Genomic DNA, 20,815 nt, shown 5'->3' on the forward strand with positions numbered 1-20,815 from the left:
GCTGCGTGTCCCGCCGAGCGAGGAGATGGTGCCGCGGCCGAAGCCTTTAGCGCAGAGCGGGCTGCCCGGGAGAGCCGCGGAGATCTCGGGGAGCGGGGCGCGGGCCCGTCGGCGGAGTCACTGAAGAGCCGGGAACTTCATGACGACGTCCGCAGGTGTGACTCACGTTAGGGTGGGGGTGGGGGGAGTGTGCAGGACGGATAACGACCCTCGGGTTTGTTTTTTCTCTCTCTTCGGGGACTGTTGACTGAGCGAGCTGAGAGGGCTCGACGAGGAGCCCAAAGAGCGAGGGAAAGCAGGAGCCGTCTTTCCTCACGTCCTGCCTCTTCCCTTTTCCTTTTTTGGCTCAGGGGGGAAAAGAAGGGGGAGGTAAGGCATTAGTTGAGGATGGGAAGCAATTGTAATCCCAGAGATGTCCAAAATTGTTCATACTGCTAGTCACATCGAGTTTTTGAGTCACTCCCAAAGTGGCTTATATACGCCAGGGCTTCCACTAAGTAGAGTACTGTATGAAGGGATGAGAGATCATCAGATACTGTAGTATATGAATGTTTCTCCCCCTGCATTTCTTTTTTATCAAATCTTGTTAACAGAGAAGAAAGGGGGTATGGTATTTCTTTTCCTTCCTTCCTTCCTTCCTTCCTCTTCATTCCTTTCTTTCTTTTCTTTCTCTTTCCTTCCTTCCTTCCTTCACTCCCCGTTCCTTCCTTCCTTCCTTCCTTCCTTCTTTCCTTCCTTCCTTTACTGGTACTTACTTACTTACACACACACAAATTACAGGTAGGGCTTACTTACACGCCAATTACATATGTTTGATATGGTTATAAATTCTGCAAGGTGTCCATAACTGAATGAAAGGGAAATCTTCAATTTGATGCCAGGAGATGTTGGGTTCACATCTAAGTTCCAACAAAATGACATTTTTGCATTACAGGAACCAAAAGCATGAGGACTAGCTGTCCTGAGGAAAAGGCACTCTCTGTATGTTCAGTGTTATCATTCCTCATCATCGTGCGAGAAGTAAATTCTTCTGAGGCCGAGTTTGGCTTTAGACCCTGTGTTAGAAAAATTACTATTCTGGAGTTTTATACTTTTTGAATTGCAAGTTGTTTTTTTCTCACACACACATCTGTCACTATCCTACCGATAGGAGAAGAGTGAAGGAAAAAGGAATATCTACTTACCAGGAATGGACAGAAGCTAAAAAATAATATCAACAATAACAACTGAACTGCATGAATTGAACTGAACTGGATTGAATGGTTAATGCTAAATCAGGAAAGTTTTCTGACATCAGACTATTTTAACAGTAGTATTAACAATATTACATTTCCCCCATACATTGACCTACAGAAATATAACAAGCTTAGAAGAGCCAGGAGTGAAATAAGGGGTGTGCATAAGCGCGCCATTGTGCCTACCATCCCTGTCCTACTGTCCTATTATCCTCTTTTATCATTACTTTTTACTTATGTTCATACAAACTACTATCAATACATGTTTGACAAAGAAAATAAAGAAATAAACTATGAGCTCCATTCAGAACTGGTACACAAAATAAACCCCTGGGCTAAGAATTCATAGTTCTCAAGGTGTGCCTTTTATACCTGGCTGGAAATAACTGGGAATAATTTTTTCCTTTTCTCTCTCTCTTTTTTTTTAAAAAAAAGCCCCTTGCCCTTGAGGCCTACCCACTCTTGCTCCATATCCTGAAAACCACTTTGAAATTCTTTTGCTCTTCATTCTGGCCAGGCTCCCAGAATGCTAAATTGTTTTTGAGCTGGAAATACGGTCAGTAATCTTTTCCCTTGTGATAAGTGGAAAAGCCTTGGACTGCAATTTTTTTTTAAAGAAGCTCACTATAGGAAATGAACAGCATGTTCCAGAAGGATCATTCTCTGAAATAGGCCTTTTCAATGGGTGTACAGTAGTGGAATGAGAAGGTTTCAATACAAATTTATAAGGTAACATATCTTGCCAGCATCTCGATGGGTAGAAATTCTGTAATTAAAATAATAATGCATTACAGTATATATTCTGATGATGGAGGAAACATGACAATACTAATACCATAAGCTTAATGTCCCTAAAAGTGGCTGAAGTATTGTTTAAATGTGCCCAAGTACAAATAAATAATAATACATAATTACACAAATAATGGAATTAGATAATAGCTTATTTGCCAGCTTTCTCATGAGACAATACTATGTATAGTATCGTGTAAACCATTACATCATTTGTTTGCTATTGGCTTAGTATGATATATGAAGCTGTCAATTCTGTATAATAAAGAATGCTTTACTTTTACAACATGCATTAATTCAATGTATGAACCCTGGTAGTATGTATGTACTATATGTAGTTAGTTGGTTAGTTAGTTAGTTAGTTAGTTAGTTAGTTAGTTAGTTAGTTAGTTAGTTAGTTAGTTAGTTAGCCAGCCAGCCAGCCAGCCAGCCAGCCAGCCAGCCAGCCAGTTAGTTAGTTAGTTTAGAAACTACCGATCTCACAAAACCATTCTGGGCAAACTAACTTTATTTAACACACTACAATATAATATGATATGCAAACGTTATTTGTGTCATAGGAAACAATAGCCAATATTTTTTTTACACCAGAAATGTTTCTATGGAATGCTGTATTACTGATTTATTATAAGCATTGTATATCTTGTGTTTCATCCAACAGTTAAAAGTATCTTAAATCGTTCATTCCTTTACCTCTATATTATCCTGATATTAAACCTATAAACCAGATTATTGTGGGAGGTAATGGCTGGGTTTATAGAGTGCTAAGCCATTATGTGTAGGACATTTTGGCTGGTTTATTTCTATGGCTTTAGCTTACCATATAATGTATACTTTGCTTTAGATTTGAATTTCCCAAGTTCAAGTAAATTGTTCAGACCTGTAGATGCTCTCTTGGGATGGCTGTACTGCACCTTTCAAGATTCCCCTTTATTGGTAACTCTGCCTAGGGTTGCCTCACCTTCAGTAGTACTGGTTGAAAATTAAAATCTTCCTTTCCAGTTTTTAAAAGTAACAACTAAAGCTGCAGCGAACACATCATTTTAAAGAGGTGATTTTTTTTGTATCAAATGCTGTAAAAGAGGAAAATAATGGGCCATAGAGAAAAGAAACAAAGTTCTTCCTTTTTATGCTTGTTTACTTTATGTGTTGGGAAAGTATTTTGGGCAACACCTAACCTCCCTGAACTTTGTGGGTGTTTCTTGCAATTTAAAAAGAACAAATTTTTATTCAGTGTACAATGTAAACTTTATCTGAAAAGACACTGTTGACTTCATTGATATTTTGAATTATTTCATAAGTTCCTTATATCAGTTAATAAATTAAACAGTGAAACATTAGATCCTGTATCATAATGTTAAAGTATGGGAATTAATCTCTTTAAATAAAAACAGTTAAACTACTATTCATCAAATGGAAATACACTTTATTTAAATGTAAAAAAAATAATTTTATCAAACTTGTGAAATTTAATACCCTGTGGGATATTAATAAATCTAAGCATACAATTGTGCACTCTAAGCAAAGATACAAGTTTAATTCAGAATAAATTCAATAAGCCTCAATGGGATTGTGATGTTACTTTATACTTTAAAATGAAAGAAACAGAAAAAGGCACAGGAGGGAAAATGTGTGTAGGTTCATAATGCTGAATCAGAACACAAGCAAGCCAAAGTGATGAACTCATTTATTTTTCCCTTGAGGAATCAAATAAGAGACGGGAAGTCATTGACTCATAAATAAGATCATTCATTCCACAAATGTAAACAGCATGTATTGTGCCAGCAAATATTTCTGTAGTCCTTTGCCTTCTGAAAAAATGTAAAGCAAATAATTTTCTGGAATTATAAATTTAAAAAAAACCCAAACCCTTTACAATAATGGACATCAGAATGTTATATGACCAATAAAATAGTTATGATCTATACAGAAACTGAAAGTCACTAGTAATTTTGTTATTAAACAATTGACATTTTTACATTTATATTACATTCTAAAAAATAATGAAAACAAAAAATTATTTAAAAGGAAAACAACAAAAATTGAGGTCAGAAAATTGATCATCTTTAAGTTGTATCAGCAAAATTAGTTTAGATTTTATTTTTAATCATCATGAACTATAACATTTAGAAATATTTTGTTATATTTGTTGTCAATTATTTGATTTAATGTACAGTTTTAATATCTTAACATTAAAATTTATGTAAAAAATATTAAAATTATATATTAAATAGCTTATAGATTTTAGCTTCTATGCTTTGTTTTAAATTATATAAAATGTGTTTTAATATTGTGTGATTTGCCAGATAAATTAGAAATGCATTTTTAAAAAATTATTAGTTGATCCAGAAACATGGTGCTTTATAACATAATTCTGTACATTTTTAGTTAAATAAAGCCCATTTATCTGGATTGAACCCACTGATTTCTACTTTATATCTATAGCTTATTTCTTAACTCTTTAAGTTTCTAAACACTGAGATGTTCTATGCCTTGTTCCTATAACAGATTTCTTAATTCAAAAAAAGGAAAGCTGATTTTGTATTTAAACAGTATGGTTTAATTAATGTCCATCCATGAATTGCTATATTATTACAATATAAATGAGTTCATGTAAACTTGACATTTTACAATAAGAATTGAGATTAAGTTCTTCTTGATATCATGAATGTACCATTTGGCAAATATTGCAATCATCATAACTTTGTAGTATGCATAAGGACATAATCTTATGCTAAGTATTGAAATAATCAAAACATACTTATTTGATAATTAAAATACTTTTAATTTGTACATGTAAATGTATGTATATTAACAGTTTAAAATCTTATTGAATATTTCCTTTTTTTTTCAAATATGGCAGACTTCCTAAATATGGCAGACTTCCTAGAGCCAGAAAGGATAATAAACTGGAAGGAAAGATGCATGGTTATGGAATCTCAACTAATGAAGTTTCGCCTTCAAGCCAGCAAAATTAGAGAACTGCTTGCAGAGAAGGTAAGTGTTAAAAAGTTTAGTGTAACATATTGTATAGTTCAGCAATATAGATTGCTTAATAGATATCTATGTACGCTAAGAGTATATGCACCAAGACAAATTCCTTGTGAGTCCAATCACACTTGGCCAATAAAATTCTATTCTATTCTATTCTATTGACTAATTACATTTGCTTAAATAAATACCTTTCGATTAACTGGCTTAATCTGGCAATAGTAATCACTAGACATATATGAAGGGGTGGGCCCGAGCCAGAACGCTTGAAAATGGCATTCCGGTAGGAAAAATGAAGCTGCAACTATAGCAAAACCAGAGATGCATCGGCAGCTTCAGGTTACCAGTACCCATTCACGGGCACAAATGGGGAGATTCTGGTGGATTTTCTCACTCACGCAAAGATGCTCATGCAAGATTCTAGTTGCTGTGCACCCACAGCAGCCAAATATCGCTGCTCGCCTTTGAGGCTCAGCTGCCTTTCAGGCCTACCTGTCTGCTTCTGCAAGGCCTCCGGGTGGGAGGCCTGAGAGAAAGTGCCTGGTCCAGGCACATAGCCTGGAAACGTCTTTTGTGTTCCTTCTCTCAAGAAGCTTGGTCAATCTGAGTGAAAGAAAAGCCAAGAAGCTTGGTTCCTTCTCTCAAGAAGACTGGTCAATCGGAGTGAAGGAGTGAAGGAAAGATGAGCAGATTGATGGTGGCTTGCTGATGTTGGTGGGAAAGCCATAATCCAGAGCTGTAGCTATAATCCTTCCCCTCCCATCTCCCTTTCCTTCTTTCCTTCCTTTCCCCCTATTCATTCCTTTCCTCCTTTCCTTCCCTTTCCTCCCTTCCTTTCCCCCTTCACTTCTTTCCCTTTCTTTTCTTTCTTTGCTCCCTTCCCTTCCTTTCCTTTCCTACCTTTCTTTTGCTTCTTTCCTTTCCTTCCATTTCCTTCCTTGTCCTCCCTTCTCTTCCACCTTCCCATCTTTCCTTCCCTTCTTTCCTTTTCTTCCCTTCCCTCCTCCTTTCCTTTTTTCTCCTTTCCTGTCCTGTCCTGTCCTGTCCTGTTTTTCTTTCTTTCTTTCTTTCTTTTTTCTTTTTCTTTCTCTCTTCTAGGTGGTAAGAGAAGGAAGCAAGTGCTCTGGGACTGGGAGGGCTGTGTTATTCTGGAGCGCCGTTGCCCCCTCAGCCGCCCCTCTCGCCAAACAGTCATCATGACGTCACCAACAGGCCGCTACCGGTTTGGGCAAAACAGTCTGAACCCACCCCTGATGCAGTAGTTGTAAGGGTGGATAAAAGAATCCAAGGTCATCTTCAATATAAAAATATGTAATTTCCTTATTTCAAAATAATCATTATTGGAAGGCAAATATTCTTCACTAAAGAATAATGTTTGAACATGTTCCCCCTGCACCCTTTTGAATAATCAAATATTAATTGGGATACATGTTTTATAGAAGTTTTACGTGTTGTTTATTAAATCAAGGAGTCTGGACATATGGGTAGTGAGTCAGTGATCTTGGAAACAAAGAGATTGATGATTCATTGTCCTTTTATAGTACCTGCAGTATTTTTTCTTTCTGTGGAATCTGGATATTATGGAGATGGAATATATGCAAATGATAAATATGGAGCGGGGCGGCATACAAATAATAATAATAATAATAATAATAATAATAATAATAATAATAATAATAAATATGACTCATCAATTACACATATAGCAGGAATAGAGAACATTAGTGTGTGTAAATACTTTTTAAAAGAAGATGCTCATAAAAACACAGTGCACTTTATGGCTACATTTTTCAGGATAGCTAGAGTTGGATTGGAATATTACATATACTGTATATCTAACTGATTGCCCTAAATAATGTTATTTATTTACAAATAATCACTATATTTACTTTAAAGCAACTTTTGTAGAGAAAAGGACATGAATTTGCAATAACTGTCTTGAGAAAAATTAGAATTCTTGATTGGCCAAGTGTGATTGGACACACCAGGAATTTATCTTTGTGCATATGTTCTCAGTGCACATAAAAAGACAAGATCCATTCGTCAAGAATCATAAGGTACAACACAATGATTGTCATAGGGTACAAATAAACGATCAGGAAACAATCAATATTAATATAAGTTGTAAGGATAAAAGCAATAATTTACAGTCATACAATCATAAGTGGCAAGAGATGGGTGATAGGAATGAGGAGAAGACTACCTGTTTTCCCCAAAAGAAGACATCCCCTGTTAATAAGCCCATTTGGGCTTTTGAGTGCATGGCAATAAGGCCAAGCACTTATTTCAGGGTTCAAGAAAAATTAGACAGGGTTTTGCATATGTGTCTATAGTAGGGGTTGAAACAATTTATCATCAGGATGCAAAGGGTCAGTAAATATTTTCACGACTCTCTTTTTGACTCATGTACTATACAGGTCCTCAATAGAAGGCAGGTTGGCAGTAATTATTATTACTGTATTTCTTTTGCAGTTCAGATTATCCTATGAAGTCTCTGTCTTGTTGGGTTGCAGAAACAAACCAGACAGTTATAGAGGTACAGATGACAGACTCAGTAATTCCTCAGTAGAACTATATCAGCAGCTCCTTGAGCAGTTTGAGCTTCCTGAGTTGGCACAGAAAGAACATTCTTTGTTGTGCATTTTTGATGACTTTTGATGTTAGGTGACCATTTTAGATCTTGAGATATGATAGAACCTAGAAATTTGAAGGTCCCTACTGTTGATACTGTGTTGTCTAATATTGTAAGAGGTATTAGAATGGGAAGGTTTCTCCTAAAGTCTACCACCATTTTTACAGTTTTGAGTGTGTTCAGTTCCAGATTGTTCCAGTTGTACCACAAGGCTAACTGTTCAACCCCCTGTCTGTATGCATTTTGATTGTTGTCTTTAATGAGACCAATCACTGTTATATCATCAGCAAACTTTAGTTGTTTAACAGATGGATTGTTTGAAATACAGTCATTGGTATACTGTATACAGTGATCCCCCGCTCGTTGCGAGGGTTCCGTTCCAGGACCCCCCGCAACGAGCGGGTTTTCGTGAAGTAGCACTGCGGAAGTAAAAACACCATCTGCGCATGTGCAGATGGTGTTTTTACTTCCGCAGCGCTAGCGAGGAGCCGAAGATTGGGGGCGGCGCGGGTGTTTTAAAACTTCCGCGTTTGTCTTCGGGACTCATTGGAAAGCCGCGCGGGTGTTTTAAAACGTCCCCGCCGACATGGGGGGCTCGCTAGCACCCCCCCGAACCCCCAACCCGGGTTTGGGGGTGTGCTAGCGAGCCCCCCATGTCGGCGGGGACGTTTTAAAACACCCGCGCGCCTTCCCAACTGAGCCCTCAAGCCAAGCGCCAAAGGCGAACTTCTGCGCTTGGCTTGAGGGCTCAGTTGGGAAGGCGCACAGGTGTTTTAAAACGTCCCCGCCGACATGGGGGGCTCGCTAGCACCCCCCGAACCCCCAACCCGGGTTTGGGGGTGTGCTAGCGAGCCCCCCATGTCGTCGGGGACGTTTTAAAACACCCGCGCGCCTTCCCAACTGAGCCCTCAAGCCAAGCGCCAAAGGCGAACTTCTGCGCTTGGCTTGAGGGCTCAGTTGGGAAGCGGCCCGAGCGAACGGCGTGGGCGGGAGAAGGGCGCGAGCCGCGGGCGCGCGGGCAGGCAGGCTGCGGACAAGCCGTTCGCTCGGGCCGCTTCCCAGCTGAGTACTCAGCTGGGAAGTGGCCCGAGCGAAGCGGCAGCAGCGAGGAGTTTGCGTGGGCGGTGGTGGGGAAACTCCTCGCTGATGCCGGCCAAGAGGGGGAAGACCTAGGGAAGCCGCCCAGCAGCTGATCTGCCCGGCGCCATCTACGCATGCGTGCCCATAGAAAAAAAGGGCACGCATGCGCAGATGGTGTTCTGACTTCCGGGTTCAAAAATCGCAAATTACCCTGTTCGCAATGGTCGGGGACGCAATAACCGGGGGATCACTGTATAGAGAAGAGAAGTGGTGAGGGCACACAGCCTTGGGTGGCCCTGTGTTGATTGAACAGGTATCTGATGTGATTTTGCCTACCTTCCCCTGCTGCTTCCTGTCTGTTAGGAATGCCTGGAAAATATGTTTTGCTGCAGGATAAGTGTAAAGGTTAGGTTCAAATATGAAATGAGATAATTAGAGAGCCGGGGTGGCGCAGCAGGTAGAGTGCTGTACTGCAGGTCACTGACTGTAGATCTGAAGGTCAGCGGTTCAAATCTCATCACTGGCTCAAGGTTGACTCAGCCTTCCATCCTTCCGAGGTGGGTAAAATGAGGACCCGGATTGTGGGGGCAATAGCCTAGCTCTGTTAAAAAGTGCTATTGCTAACATGTTGTAAGCCGCCCTGAGTCTAAGGAGAAGGGCGGCATAAAAAAAAATTCAAATAAATAAATAAATAAATAAATAAATAAATAAATAAATAAATAAATAAATAAGGTTATTCTTGTAAATAAATATATGCAATAAGAAAAAAGGAATGAAAGGAAATAAGTAAGAAAGCTGCAGGTCAAGTATCAAATGATTAGGTGTGAAAGGAGAAAAAGAAGAGATACCACATCTATATTCTATCTACAGAACTTTGCTGAATTAACATTGAACATTATTCAATGTTGATGATAGCATAGTATCCATTACTTGAGACAGCGTTCTTGTTTACGGGGTAGAACATACATGTTAACAGAGTTCTATCCTCCAATGAAAGTAATACAGAGATAACCAGAGGATAAGCGAGATTTTTTTCATCTGAAGTAATACCATCAATTGAATTACTGGTAGGGTGGTGCTACAGAATTGAGATAAGTGGGCAGTGTCAATTTGTAATAAATGTGATTCTTTTGAAACAATTAAAAATTTCAAATAGTTTATTTATTTATGAACAATGTGGTTGTTAATTAGGATTTGTTCAATATATCCTGTTCCATAGGGTTTTATGTAGTCATTTGAACTGTAGTAGTATATTACTGTTCCCATCTGATGGGATTTTTGGAAAGAATTGCTGCTGTAACAAAGGGCCATAGAGAACCAACAAAAGATCACAAAGAAAGTAAAACTTCCATATAACTTCAAAAGTAAACTAAATATTTATTACAAGACTAAAGAAAACTCATGATCTGCCCATTTATGGATTATTATTTTTTTAAAGAATTGAGAAAATAAGCCTTTTCTTGGCTACTCATTAAAATGAATGAGCTTATTAATACTATAAAACGCATCTAAGGGAATCAAATCTAAATCAGACACAGTGTTGGCTTAGAGTATTACTTTTTTCTTAATTCAGAACAAACAGACATTAAAAACATTAATTAGAGTTTCCTCAAAATAAGCATACACATTAAAACAGAATTCTTATGATTTCTCTCTGTTGCCATTTTTGTCATTTTTATCAATAATTTGCAATCTAATTTTTGAACATCTTTGCAAATGGGGGTAATATTCATTTTCAAATCCTATGATAGTATTTGAATGACCTAAACTAAAAAAACTGTAAGTAAAAAATAAGGAATATAAAATTGGTTCATTTGATCAAGGTTAAAATAAAACATTTATTTTCCAAGTTCTGGCAGCCTTTTACAGAATTTTTGCTGACACCAGAATTGAAAAGTTATTTTTTGATGGATTTGCTTATAATAATGAATGGGATATGGAATGAAGAGATATATCTCTTTCTAACCTTACAGCCAGTAAAATTGTTTATACTTGTTATAATGAAGATGAAAGTCATGTCTGTTTTATAAAATATTTTTCTCAATTTTTTTTCTGCACTTTTTTATTTTGGGGGATTTTTTTAATTTAGTTTGTGTTAGTTTTTTTTACAATTTGAATCAAAATCCTCAATAAAAAGTTATATACAAAGTTGAATAGGATTTTAGATGTTCCCCCAAGAGAATTAATAGAATAAATGCATAGGAAGAGAATAATCTGTAGCAGTGCTTTTAGTTTAAAATAGTGGCATCATCGAAACGGCATACATTGTATAGCCTCTGGCACCTACCCAATATGCAGGTAGCTCTCATTTAGTGACTTTCCTGTTCATAGTTACAATGGTGATGAAAAAGTAAATCTACAACCAATCCTTGCATTCATGTCTGTAAAGCAACGAAAGCTGAAGTAAGATTTAAAAAGCGCAATCACAGTTTCACTTAGCAATCACTTTACCTAATAACCAAGTTGCCGGTCAAAATTATGGTCACTAAATGAACACTACCTGTAAGTTACTGGCCATAACCAATAGCTGGGTTACTATAAATCAGTGTTTCTCAATTATTATCTGTTACACATCCCGTCACCCACCCCCCAGGAAGAAGTAAACATTTCGCCGCTCCCCGCACCCCACTCTCTGCTGGGACAATTGTTTGCAATATCCAGCACATTTTCACTGAAAAAATTAAGCAGCTTATCAGCGTGATTGGGGTGTAATGTGTTTAAGTGACACCTTAATTTATTTGGCTTCATGCTGCCTGCTGCCAACATTTTTAGACGCAGTAAACATAGCAGTCTTTCCTCATCTCCCACTGTATTCACAGTGAAGACAAGCGCTACATATGCTTCATTATATTTCCTCATCTTAGCTTTCGGGAGACTTAATGTTTGTCTCATTATCTCCGTCTGTCTCCTCCTTTTCATCCCAGTTAAATATTTTTCCATGGCGTCTCTTTGTGATATGCACTTTATATATCCTACTCTGTGCTGTGTGCTATTGTTCAATGCAAAAAACCTCTACTCCCTGTGGCAAAAAAGAGCACATTCCCTGGGGTCACGCGCCTACCTGGCACCGCTTTGTGCCCCCCAGGGGCCCCCGCCCCACTATTTGAGAATCACATCTATAAACCTACAGCAGAAGCCACAATTTCTGTTAGTATATTGGAATGGAATGGATTTTGTAAAGCTAAATATTAGATTATTCTTTTGTTTTGCATGGTATACAGTGATCCCTCGATTTTCGCGGCTTCAAACTTCGTGAAATGCTATACCACGGTTTAAAAAAAAATTTAATTAAAAAATACTCCACGGTTTTTTTGCTATACCACGGTTTTTTCCACCCGATGATGTCATACGTCATCACCAAGAGTCACTTCTCTGTCTCTTTCTCTTTCTTTCCTGTCATTCTCTGCTTCAATCATTTTCTCATTTCTTTTTTTTTCTCCCCTTTTTTCTATCATTTCTCTCTCTCTCTTCCTTCCACTCTTCTCTCTCTCTCTTTCTTCCTCTCTCTCACTCTCTTCCTTCCTTTCTCATCTTTCTTTCTTTCTCTCTTTCTCTATCTTGCTTCTTCCTCTCTCACACTCTCTTCCTTCCTCTCTCATCTCTTTCTTTCCTTCTCTCTCTTTCTCTATCTCTCCCCCTCTTGCTCTCGAGCGGCTGGGTGGGCGAACGGGCGAGCGAGCGAGCGGCCGGGCGAACGGCGGGTGGCGGGCGAACGGCGGGCGGGCGAACGGTGGGCGGGCAGGCGGGTGCTGGGGGGGCGGGGGCAGCCGACATTCAAAGCAATCTTTGTCGGCTTCCGCACTTTCATCGTTCCCCGCCTCCACCTGCAAGCCCTCGCGCGGCCATGGAAAAAGGGTGCGCATGCGCAGATGGAGTTTTTACTTCCGCGCCGCTATATCGCGGAAAATCGATTATCGCGGGAGGTCTTGGAAAGTAACCCCCGTGATAATCGAGGGATCACTGTAATTTATTTATTTATTTATTTATTTATTAGATTTCTATTTCGCCCTTCTCGAGGTGACTCAAGATATAATGCTTGTATGAATTAAGATAAATTAGAAAACAGCAGAGAGGAATGGCCTTTAGAAATAATTCTTTTAACAACAGTATTCAGGGATGAAAATAGCTTACATATGTGACTTTCATGGACTTTGTTTTTAAACTGCCAGTAATATTAATGTGTATCAGCTGTGTTGGATATGTTAAGTTTATTTCTCAGTTGATTTTTGTATAATTCTGTTTAATTGTTTTAGAATAACATTTACTTTGATGACTTATGATCTAAATAACAAATATGGATGTAATAAAAAATACAGCATTTCAGTATTTCTTCTCCCTCAAACTTATTCTCCATATATTCTTGCAGTTTATTTTAGTTAGCATAAGATTATCTTTTCTCATTGAGAACAATTTGGCATCAAAGGAGAACAATATCATTTATTCACCACTTGAAAAATGGTGGGTTAAAATGATATTTCTTTCTTTGAAAGGAGAAGAGTCAAAATGGAAGAAGAAAGGCATCTGTTTGTAAGGCAAGGATTGGAAAACAAGTGAGAGAATGGACGTGTTTATACTATATTGCTAACTATAGGAAAGAACTTAGTCTAAATTTAGAGAAAAATGTTTGCTTAATAATTAGCGAGTGTGCTGGAATAGTTGAACTTTAGCATATTTTCCTCTGCTTTTTTGAAATTTGTTTTTTGTGTTTAATACTGTACATGCATTGTCCATAAATATAAATAGCTGAACCCACTTATATTCTGCTGCTTTAGCTACTAATGATTAAGTTGTGCACAACACTTATGTCACATCCTGCCTGTCATTAACTAATTTTATTTCATAAGTCTTTAAACCGATTTAAGGGCACACTATAAAAATATGCTATTGGACATTTCTTCAAATTTTATTCAAGTTTAAGTCCTCTGCAGGACTTGTAAATTACTGCCCACTTGATTGCCCTTGATTTGCATGGATTTCCATCCATCAGTTAGGCAGTGAAATTTATCAGTTCAATGCTTTTTGCTCATTAATGATTGAACTGAAATAAAACTTAAATAATAAATTAATAAATAAAAAATCTTTGCCAACTATTTATTGAAGAATATATTATTTCCACCAACTTTGATTTCACACAGACTCTTTGGTAGTTTTAGGCAAGGTAGAAAGAGGCTGTACAGTGATACCTTTACCTACAAGTGCCTCTACTTACGAACTTTTCTAGATAAGAACCGGGTGTGCAAGATTTTTTTGCCTCTTTTCAAGAACCATTTTCCACTTACAAACCCAAGCCTCCAAAACTGTAACCAGAAAAGACAGGGAGAAGCCTCCATGGGGCATCTCTAGGAATTTTCTGGGAAGAAACAGGGCCTCTATCCTCCCTGTGGTCTCCCTAATCGCATGCATTATTTGCTTTTACATTGATTCCTATGGGGAAAATTTCTACTTAAAAGTTTCTACTTAAGAAACTGGTCACGGACCAAATTAAGTTCGCAAGTAGAGGTACCACTGTACTTCTATAGAGGTTTTTTTTTCTTGGTCACTTCCCAAATTAAATATTATTTTTTGTTGGATTATAAGCAAGTCATTTCACGTACGTGGTGATATTTATTGCTTTAAAGTGTTTTTAAAAAGTACACCTAAACCTTTCTGATTTTAAGTCGCCTGTAGTGGCCCTAAGGCATCAAATGAAAATATGTATGGTATGTATGTATGTATGTTTGGTTTTTATATTAATAGATTTTTAATCATTTCTAATACCAAATTACTATTGTACACTGTTTTATTGTTGCTGTTAGTTGCCCCGAGTCTCCGTAGAGGGGCGGCATACAAATCCAATAAATAAATAAATAGCTCATCTTCAGGAAACCAGAGCACACTTGGAAATGATCTTTCATCTCTTCTATCTCCTAAAATGCAAAGCATTTACAAAATAAGATGTAATGTGCTTTCTTCATTAGGCCTACAGAGCACATTTAAAATAATTTTATATAGGAAATGTATCTACAATTGTTGATTAGGAAACAGAAATAGCTGCTCAGGGTTTCCTTTGATATACCTCTTCTAGAAGTATATTACAAATGCATCTCACCTTTCCTGTTGTGTTTTCAGATCAATCGGAGCAATTTTGTGTTTCTGTACTGCTGTCAGACAAAAATTACTTCATCACATTTAATGTTGTAGAATTTTATGTGCTACATACAGTATAGTCTACTACCTCTGTGAATTGGCCCTTTGACTATCACTTTGACTTTGAGCTGATCACAATCTAATTTTCTTTTCTTGTATGCTTTGAAGTGATTTGAGATTGTAAATGTCTGTGTTTTCTCCAGTTGAAAAAACATAGACTTAAAAGAACAAGTAATGGTAAATGATAGGAATAAGCAGAGGTGGGCTGTTAAGGTGGAACGGTGACGTGTGCTCGCTCCCGTGGCTCTGAGTGCTAGCAGAGTCCAGTGCAATTATGCTACTACATCACATGTCTGCGCACAATTTCACTACCTGCCTAGGTGCAGTAGCGTAATTGCACTGGACTTTGCTAGCACTCAGAGCCACGGGGTCCAACACACGTCATCGTTCCACCTTAGAAGCCCACCTCTGGTAATAAGAGTTTATCTTGTTTAAAATGGAAGATGATTGTGTATCTGGTTTGGTGAAAAACACAGCAAAATATAAATCAAGTGAAGATTAAAAATGAAAATGTAATTGGGCAAATATCAGAAGCAAACTAATAAAAAGAAGCCTAAATCATAACGTGTGATAATTACAAAGGAGAAGGATGGGGAAAAGATGGGCAAGAAAAACTTAATAAAAGCATAGTTTTCCACACTGGAATTACCATTCAAAATCAGGTATTTCTGATCTAATTAATTCCATTTGGGGAGGTACATTTAATACCTGTCTCTGGTTGTTAAAAGCTGTTATTATTTAGCAATCTACTGGTATATTTTTATTGTTTTCCTTTGTGCAAGGGGCTAAAGCCAGAGACTACAAATACGTATAGAATAATTATATTTATCAGGTGGGTGGGCCAGAACTGGAAATCTTGATACTGTTTATAACTCTGCTTAGGAAGTTAATTACATGACTTAAAGAATAATACTCAGCAATGGTTTTATTTGATCCATTAGCTGAAGAGGCATAAAGCATAAAGAACACAAATGGATTTGAGCTTGAAATACTTTCATCCACCTGTTAGCATTAAGCTACTCTAATAGAATCAGCAGACTATTTCAAAGTCTCCTTCTCAGAAGCCTTAACAATTTTTAGGTCTACCTGTTCAGACTCATCCATCAGTTCCTATGACATGGCAACTATCCATAATAAAACCTTTGTCAGAGTTTTTGGGAGGGACACAGTTTGAACAATTGCTATGTTTTATTATTTTTACAGAAGTAGGCATATACAGTTCAGAGTGTACTCAAGTATATTCCTAGTCTACAGAAAACATTTTATACAGGCTGCCAGAAAGCTGACTTAAGCAAAGCATACTTTAAGCTCCTGCAAAACTACTTAACATATTTACTTGACACAATCACTCTTTAATCCCAGCTTTCTTTTATTAACTAGTTGAGGACTATTATCTGACTATGTACCTTGTTCAATGTTTTAGTTGGATCCGGCTTTGGACATTTTTCTTTTCTCCACCTTAAACTCTAAATGTGCAGTTTAACTACATGACTCTCGCAGAAATACAGGCACTAGGGTGAATTTTTTTCTATAACAAAATTTGGGATTGCATTGAAACCTTCGATGGAAAAGCTGAATCATACATAGTGTCCATGGGAGGAGGAACATATCATCTCCAGATTCCCTGAGATTTTTTTATTTCCATTTATATTGTATGGCTGCCTATCTCAAATTCAGGACTGTGGGCAGCTTACAGTAGTTTAAAATACAACAACATATAACAGTATCATTCTCAGGCTCAGTTGTAGACCAGACCAGACCAGAAAATTATCTGCGCAGGAAGGTTAAAAGTGTTTTTATTGAGATTGACTGTAAAGGAATCTTGCAAGTCTGATACTGTGCTGTACCTTCTTGTCATTGTCTTTATCGTTCAGTACATTTCTGAGCTATTTTCTAATGTTATCTCATGGTCTGCCTAAGCAACATAGCTCTGTCAAGGTCATCTTCCTTTACCTTCAACAAATACAAATGCAATCAGCAGCTAAAGTAAAAACTAAACAAAAGACAAATAAAATCTGCACAGACGTTGAATGGGCCATGCCAACCTCAGTGATACAACCCTATTTTAAAGCCTTGTAATAGGCCAGAAGACTCTCCAAATAAATTGTAAGCTATAGCAAATATTTCTAGACTCCAATATCTGTGCGTTTTGGGATGAATTTAAAATGCTTTCGCTTAAGATTTAGGATACAGTTTCTTAAATGTATTTATTTTTGCAATATTTTTAGGCTACCTCAATTACTTGGCTCTGAGTCTAGGAAGTTTACACTTAATCAAACTGCAATTTGATTAAGTATATTTGATTTAATTGTGAAAACCCACACTTAACAATAATCCCAAAATCTAAAAATGCCTAATGATGATTTGTTTGTTTGTTTGACTTCTATGCCGGCCATTATGACTAGGGATGATAAAATGACTATCTCTAAAGCACTGAACTCTGAGTGCCTATCAAAATGAAACTGTGTTTTGTGTCATCCTGAAGATAGGACAGTGTGTGAGCCATCTGGATCTTGGGGCAAACAAGCTGTTCCAAAGTCCTGAGGCTGAAAAGGTTTTCTTTAGCATCTATGTCTCTTCCCTCTCAAAAGGAGGGAATGTAAAGCATTCCTCTCAGCTTACAGAATATGCTGCAGTTCTGTCTAGAGGAGATAGTCCTTTAGATAACAAGGAGCCAAACCATATAACTGGTAAGCACCATGACTGAATTGTACCCAGAATCCCTTGGTGCATATCAAGTAATTGTGGATTATTATTGAAAATATAATAGCAAAACTATATGCATGCCACTAGGCTTATGCATGCTCTATGTATCAGTATATTAGAAATAAGTGCCATTGACCTCCTGCGACTTTCAGATTCCAAATAAAGAAATTTGTTAAAATCTGAGCTAAGGACAAAAATACAAAAGCATTTCAGGATGTAAATACTAGTTGCAGTAAGTACCGATATCCTTATCTCTGTGCACAAATTCTATTAAGAACCTCCATTGTCAGCAGCACTTTTTTCCCTAGAGCTTTGAGGAACATAATGGTGTAATATTTACCAGAACTGTGACAAAGTTTTTGCAATGTAATTCTGCTGGAATTCTCCCTCTCCCCATCCACTATTAAATTAGACAGTTTTAGTGCCATATGTTGCTTAGCTCTCTCAGCTTTTTAAAAAGGAATTCAACTAATTGTCTAATCCACTGGAAAGCTTCCATAAACAAAACAGAGAAGGGGACTTTCCTAAAAATTAAGCTTGTTCCCTAACTGGAGCCTCCCTTTGGCAGTGAAAATTAGATGAATTCTACCCTCTGAATTCTACCCTCTGAATTCTACCTAGAGTAGTCTTTGATGTATACCTTCATCCTACCTATAAATGTTGGTAATAAATACGTTATACAATATTGTTTTAGGGATTATTTAGGAAGTGTAGTTTAAACCATTGGACACCTTCAACTCCATACGAATCATATTTATGATTATTAATATTTTAACTGAGAACTGACACAAAAGATTGCATCTCATATTTTTATATCTTTATATAGATGCAGCAACTTGAAAAACAAGTTATTGATGCAGATCATCAAGCAGAAAAGGCTTTTCAGCAGGTATGATTGTAATAAGAAGATATGTGGTAGCAATGTTTGAACCTATATGTATAAAGTATGGGGTGCTTTAGATAGATGGATCTTAAAATAGAAAGCATCCAAAACTGCTTTTTCAGGAAAGTTTCACAGGGATTTTTAAAAAATAATATTAACAGTGACTTATCTTAATTAGTGGTGAAGTCCACATTTTTTACTACTGGTCCTATGGGCATGGCTTGGTGGGTGTGGTATTGCTTGGTCAGTGTGGCAGGGGAAGGATACTGCAAAATCCCCATTTCCTCCCTACTTCTGGGGGAAGGATATTGAAAAATCTCCGTTTCCACCCTACTGTGTGGCCAGTCAGTGGCAGTATTTGCCTCAAATACCACTACTCAAAATTTCCACTACCAGTTCTTCAGACTCTGTCAGAACCTGCTGGATTTTACTCCTGATCTTGATGTCTCCAGTTCACAATGCTTTTATGGCCATACAGATAATCCTTGATGTATAACTGATCATTTAGCACCAATTCAAAGTTACAGTTTACGCTAAAGTGTGGAAAATGTTACTTTTTAAAACACCGTTGTAACTTTGAACAATCACTAAATGAACTGTTGTAAGTTTTGCATGAACCAAAAACAATTAAGATTTATCATCTGCAAATAAAAAATGCAATAGATGTTTCTTTCTTAAGATTTGTTGTGTAATCACTTTAAAATAACATTCATTTAATCTTAATGCCTCGGTAAGTATGCAAAAGAAAAAGCGTTCAACATTAGACATAAGTATGACTTACAGGGTTTTGTAATTTATTTTATTGTGTTTACATATTGTATTGCATTTAACATAATTTCAGTATGAAATCATTTTGGCTGGGGGTTTCCTGACTTTTTTCTACTCTTGTAGAACAGCGTCCTGCCCAAAACAGCTCTTGAAGATTAAGTGATCCTTGAAATGATGGATAGCAAACTCAAAAGCAGGAGAATGGAAAGATAATGAGGATTATTTTTTTTGACATTCCCTTGTATAAATAGAACTCTCTGGATCCAAGCCACTGTCTTTATTGCAGTTTGTTTGTCATTAAATCTGGCTGTTTGAATTATAGAGTTGAACAATTATTCAGCTGGGAATAACAGATTCATATGAAAGATATGAGCAAAATAGCAGAGATATCAGTAAACTAGGATTAGGACCGGCTGAGGAATGTATATGCTTTAACTAATCTCAGAAGTATAAAACATTACAACATTCTGAATTATGCATTTAGTTTTGGAGTTTTACAGACTTTGTGTACACAGCTGTGTTTTAATTTCTAGGTGCAGATTATGGAGGAGAAACTGAAAGCTGCTAATGTCCAAACAAGTGAATCAGAAACACGGTTATATAAGAGATGCCAAGATCTGGAGATTCTGGTTCAAGAGAAAGATGATGCTATCCAGAATCTGGAACAACAGCTTGTAGAGCAGGTTGGGAAAATAACATTTTTCTTACCCAGTTATCAATATGTTTATTAGTAGGTACAAGAGATAAAGATTGAAAAAAAGGGGCTTACAAAAAAGTAATATCCCTGATTTTTGTGCAACAAAACTTGTTGAGGGAAAACAGAGATTCTGTAAAGGTATCCATTAATGTCATAGCAAATCTTGGTAAGATGTATAAATTGTTTATATACACCATACAGCTACTTGTCTGGAAAAATATGAAGATTTCTGAAATGGACAACCCATAATTGTATAATTAAGCAAACTATTTAAAATAATGAAAATGGTATTTTTAATGAAGCCTTTCAGTCGATCAATAACAACAGTTTTACTGCAATATCTTTACTCGTTTTATTAATACTGCTTAGGATTTTTAACTTTGCATGATTGATATGAATTTTATGGTTATTTTATCACTTTTATTGTAAACTGTTTACTTGAAAAAAGAGGCAACATAATCACTAATAAATTAAAGCCTAAGTGCACTGCTTAGCCTGAAAAAGGTTGTGGCTTCTATTTTAAGTGAATAAAGTGCATTCAAATCAAAATTTTATTTGTCAAGTACATATTGGTAGTATACATATATACATATAATGCTGTTTATATACATGAGATCGATACTAATAAGAGGGAAACATTAGAACAAGGATGATAGGCGTGCTGGTGCACTTATGCATGCCTCTTATTGACCTCTTAGGAATCAGGTGAGGTCAACAGTGGATAGTCTAAGGATAAAATTTTGGGGGTTTGGTGATGAAACTACAGAGTCAGGTAGTGAATTCCAGGCATTAAGCACTCTTTTGCTAAAGTCATATTTTCTACAGTCAAGTTTGGAGCGGTTTACTTT

At 37.0% G+C, this 20,815-nt stretch overlaps 1 protein-coding gene across 2 annotated transcripts in view; it reads left to right on the forward strand.

Annotated features, from left to right (window-relative positions):
• The window catches only part of PLEKHH2 (pleckstrin homology, MyTH4 and FERM domain containing H2), a 72,834-nt gene continuing 52,019 nt past the window's right edge, over positions 1-20,815 (forward strand). For both annotated transcript variants that reach the window (XR_011557514.1, XM_070734534.1), the window contains exons 1-4: positions 1-155; positions 4,888-5,021; positions 18,446-18,508; positions 19,804-19,953. Coding sequence is in view for 1 of the 2 variants with exons in the window: in XM_070734534.1 (XP_070590635.1) it covers positions 140-155; positions 4,888-5,021; positions 18,446-18,508; positions 19,804-19,953 (363 nt within the window). In the remaining variant the exon portion in view is untranslated. The remainder of the gene's footprint in view (positions 156-4,887; positions 5,022-18,445; positions 18,509-19,803; positions 19,954-20,815) is intronic.

The sequence above is a fragment of the Erythrolamprus reginae genome, chromosome 1, assembly GCF_031021105.1.
Source record: "Erythrolamprus reginae isolate rEryReg1 chromosome 1, rEryReg1.hap1, whole genome shotgun sequence".
Lineage (NCBI taxonomy): Eukaryota > Metazoa > Chordata > Lepidosauria > Squamata > Dipsadidae > Erythrolamprus > Erythrolamprus reginae.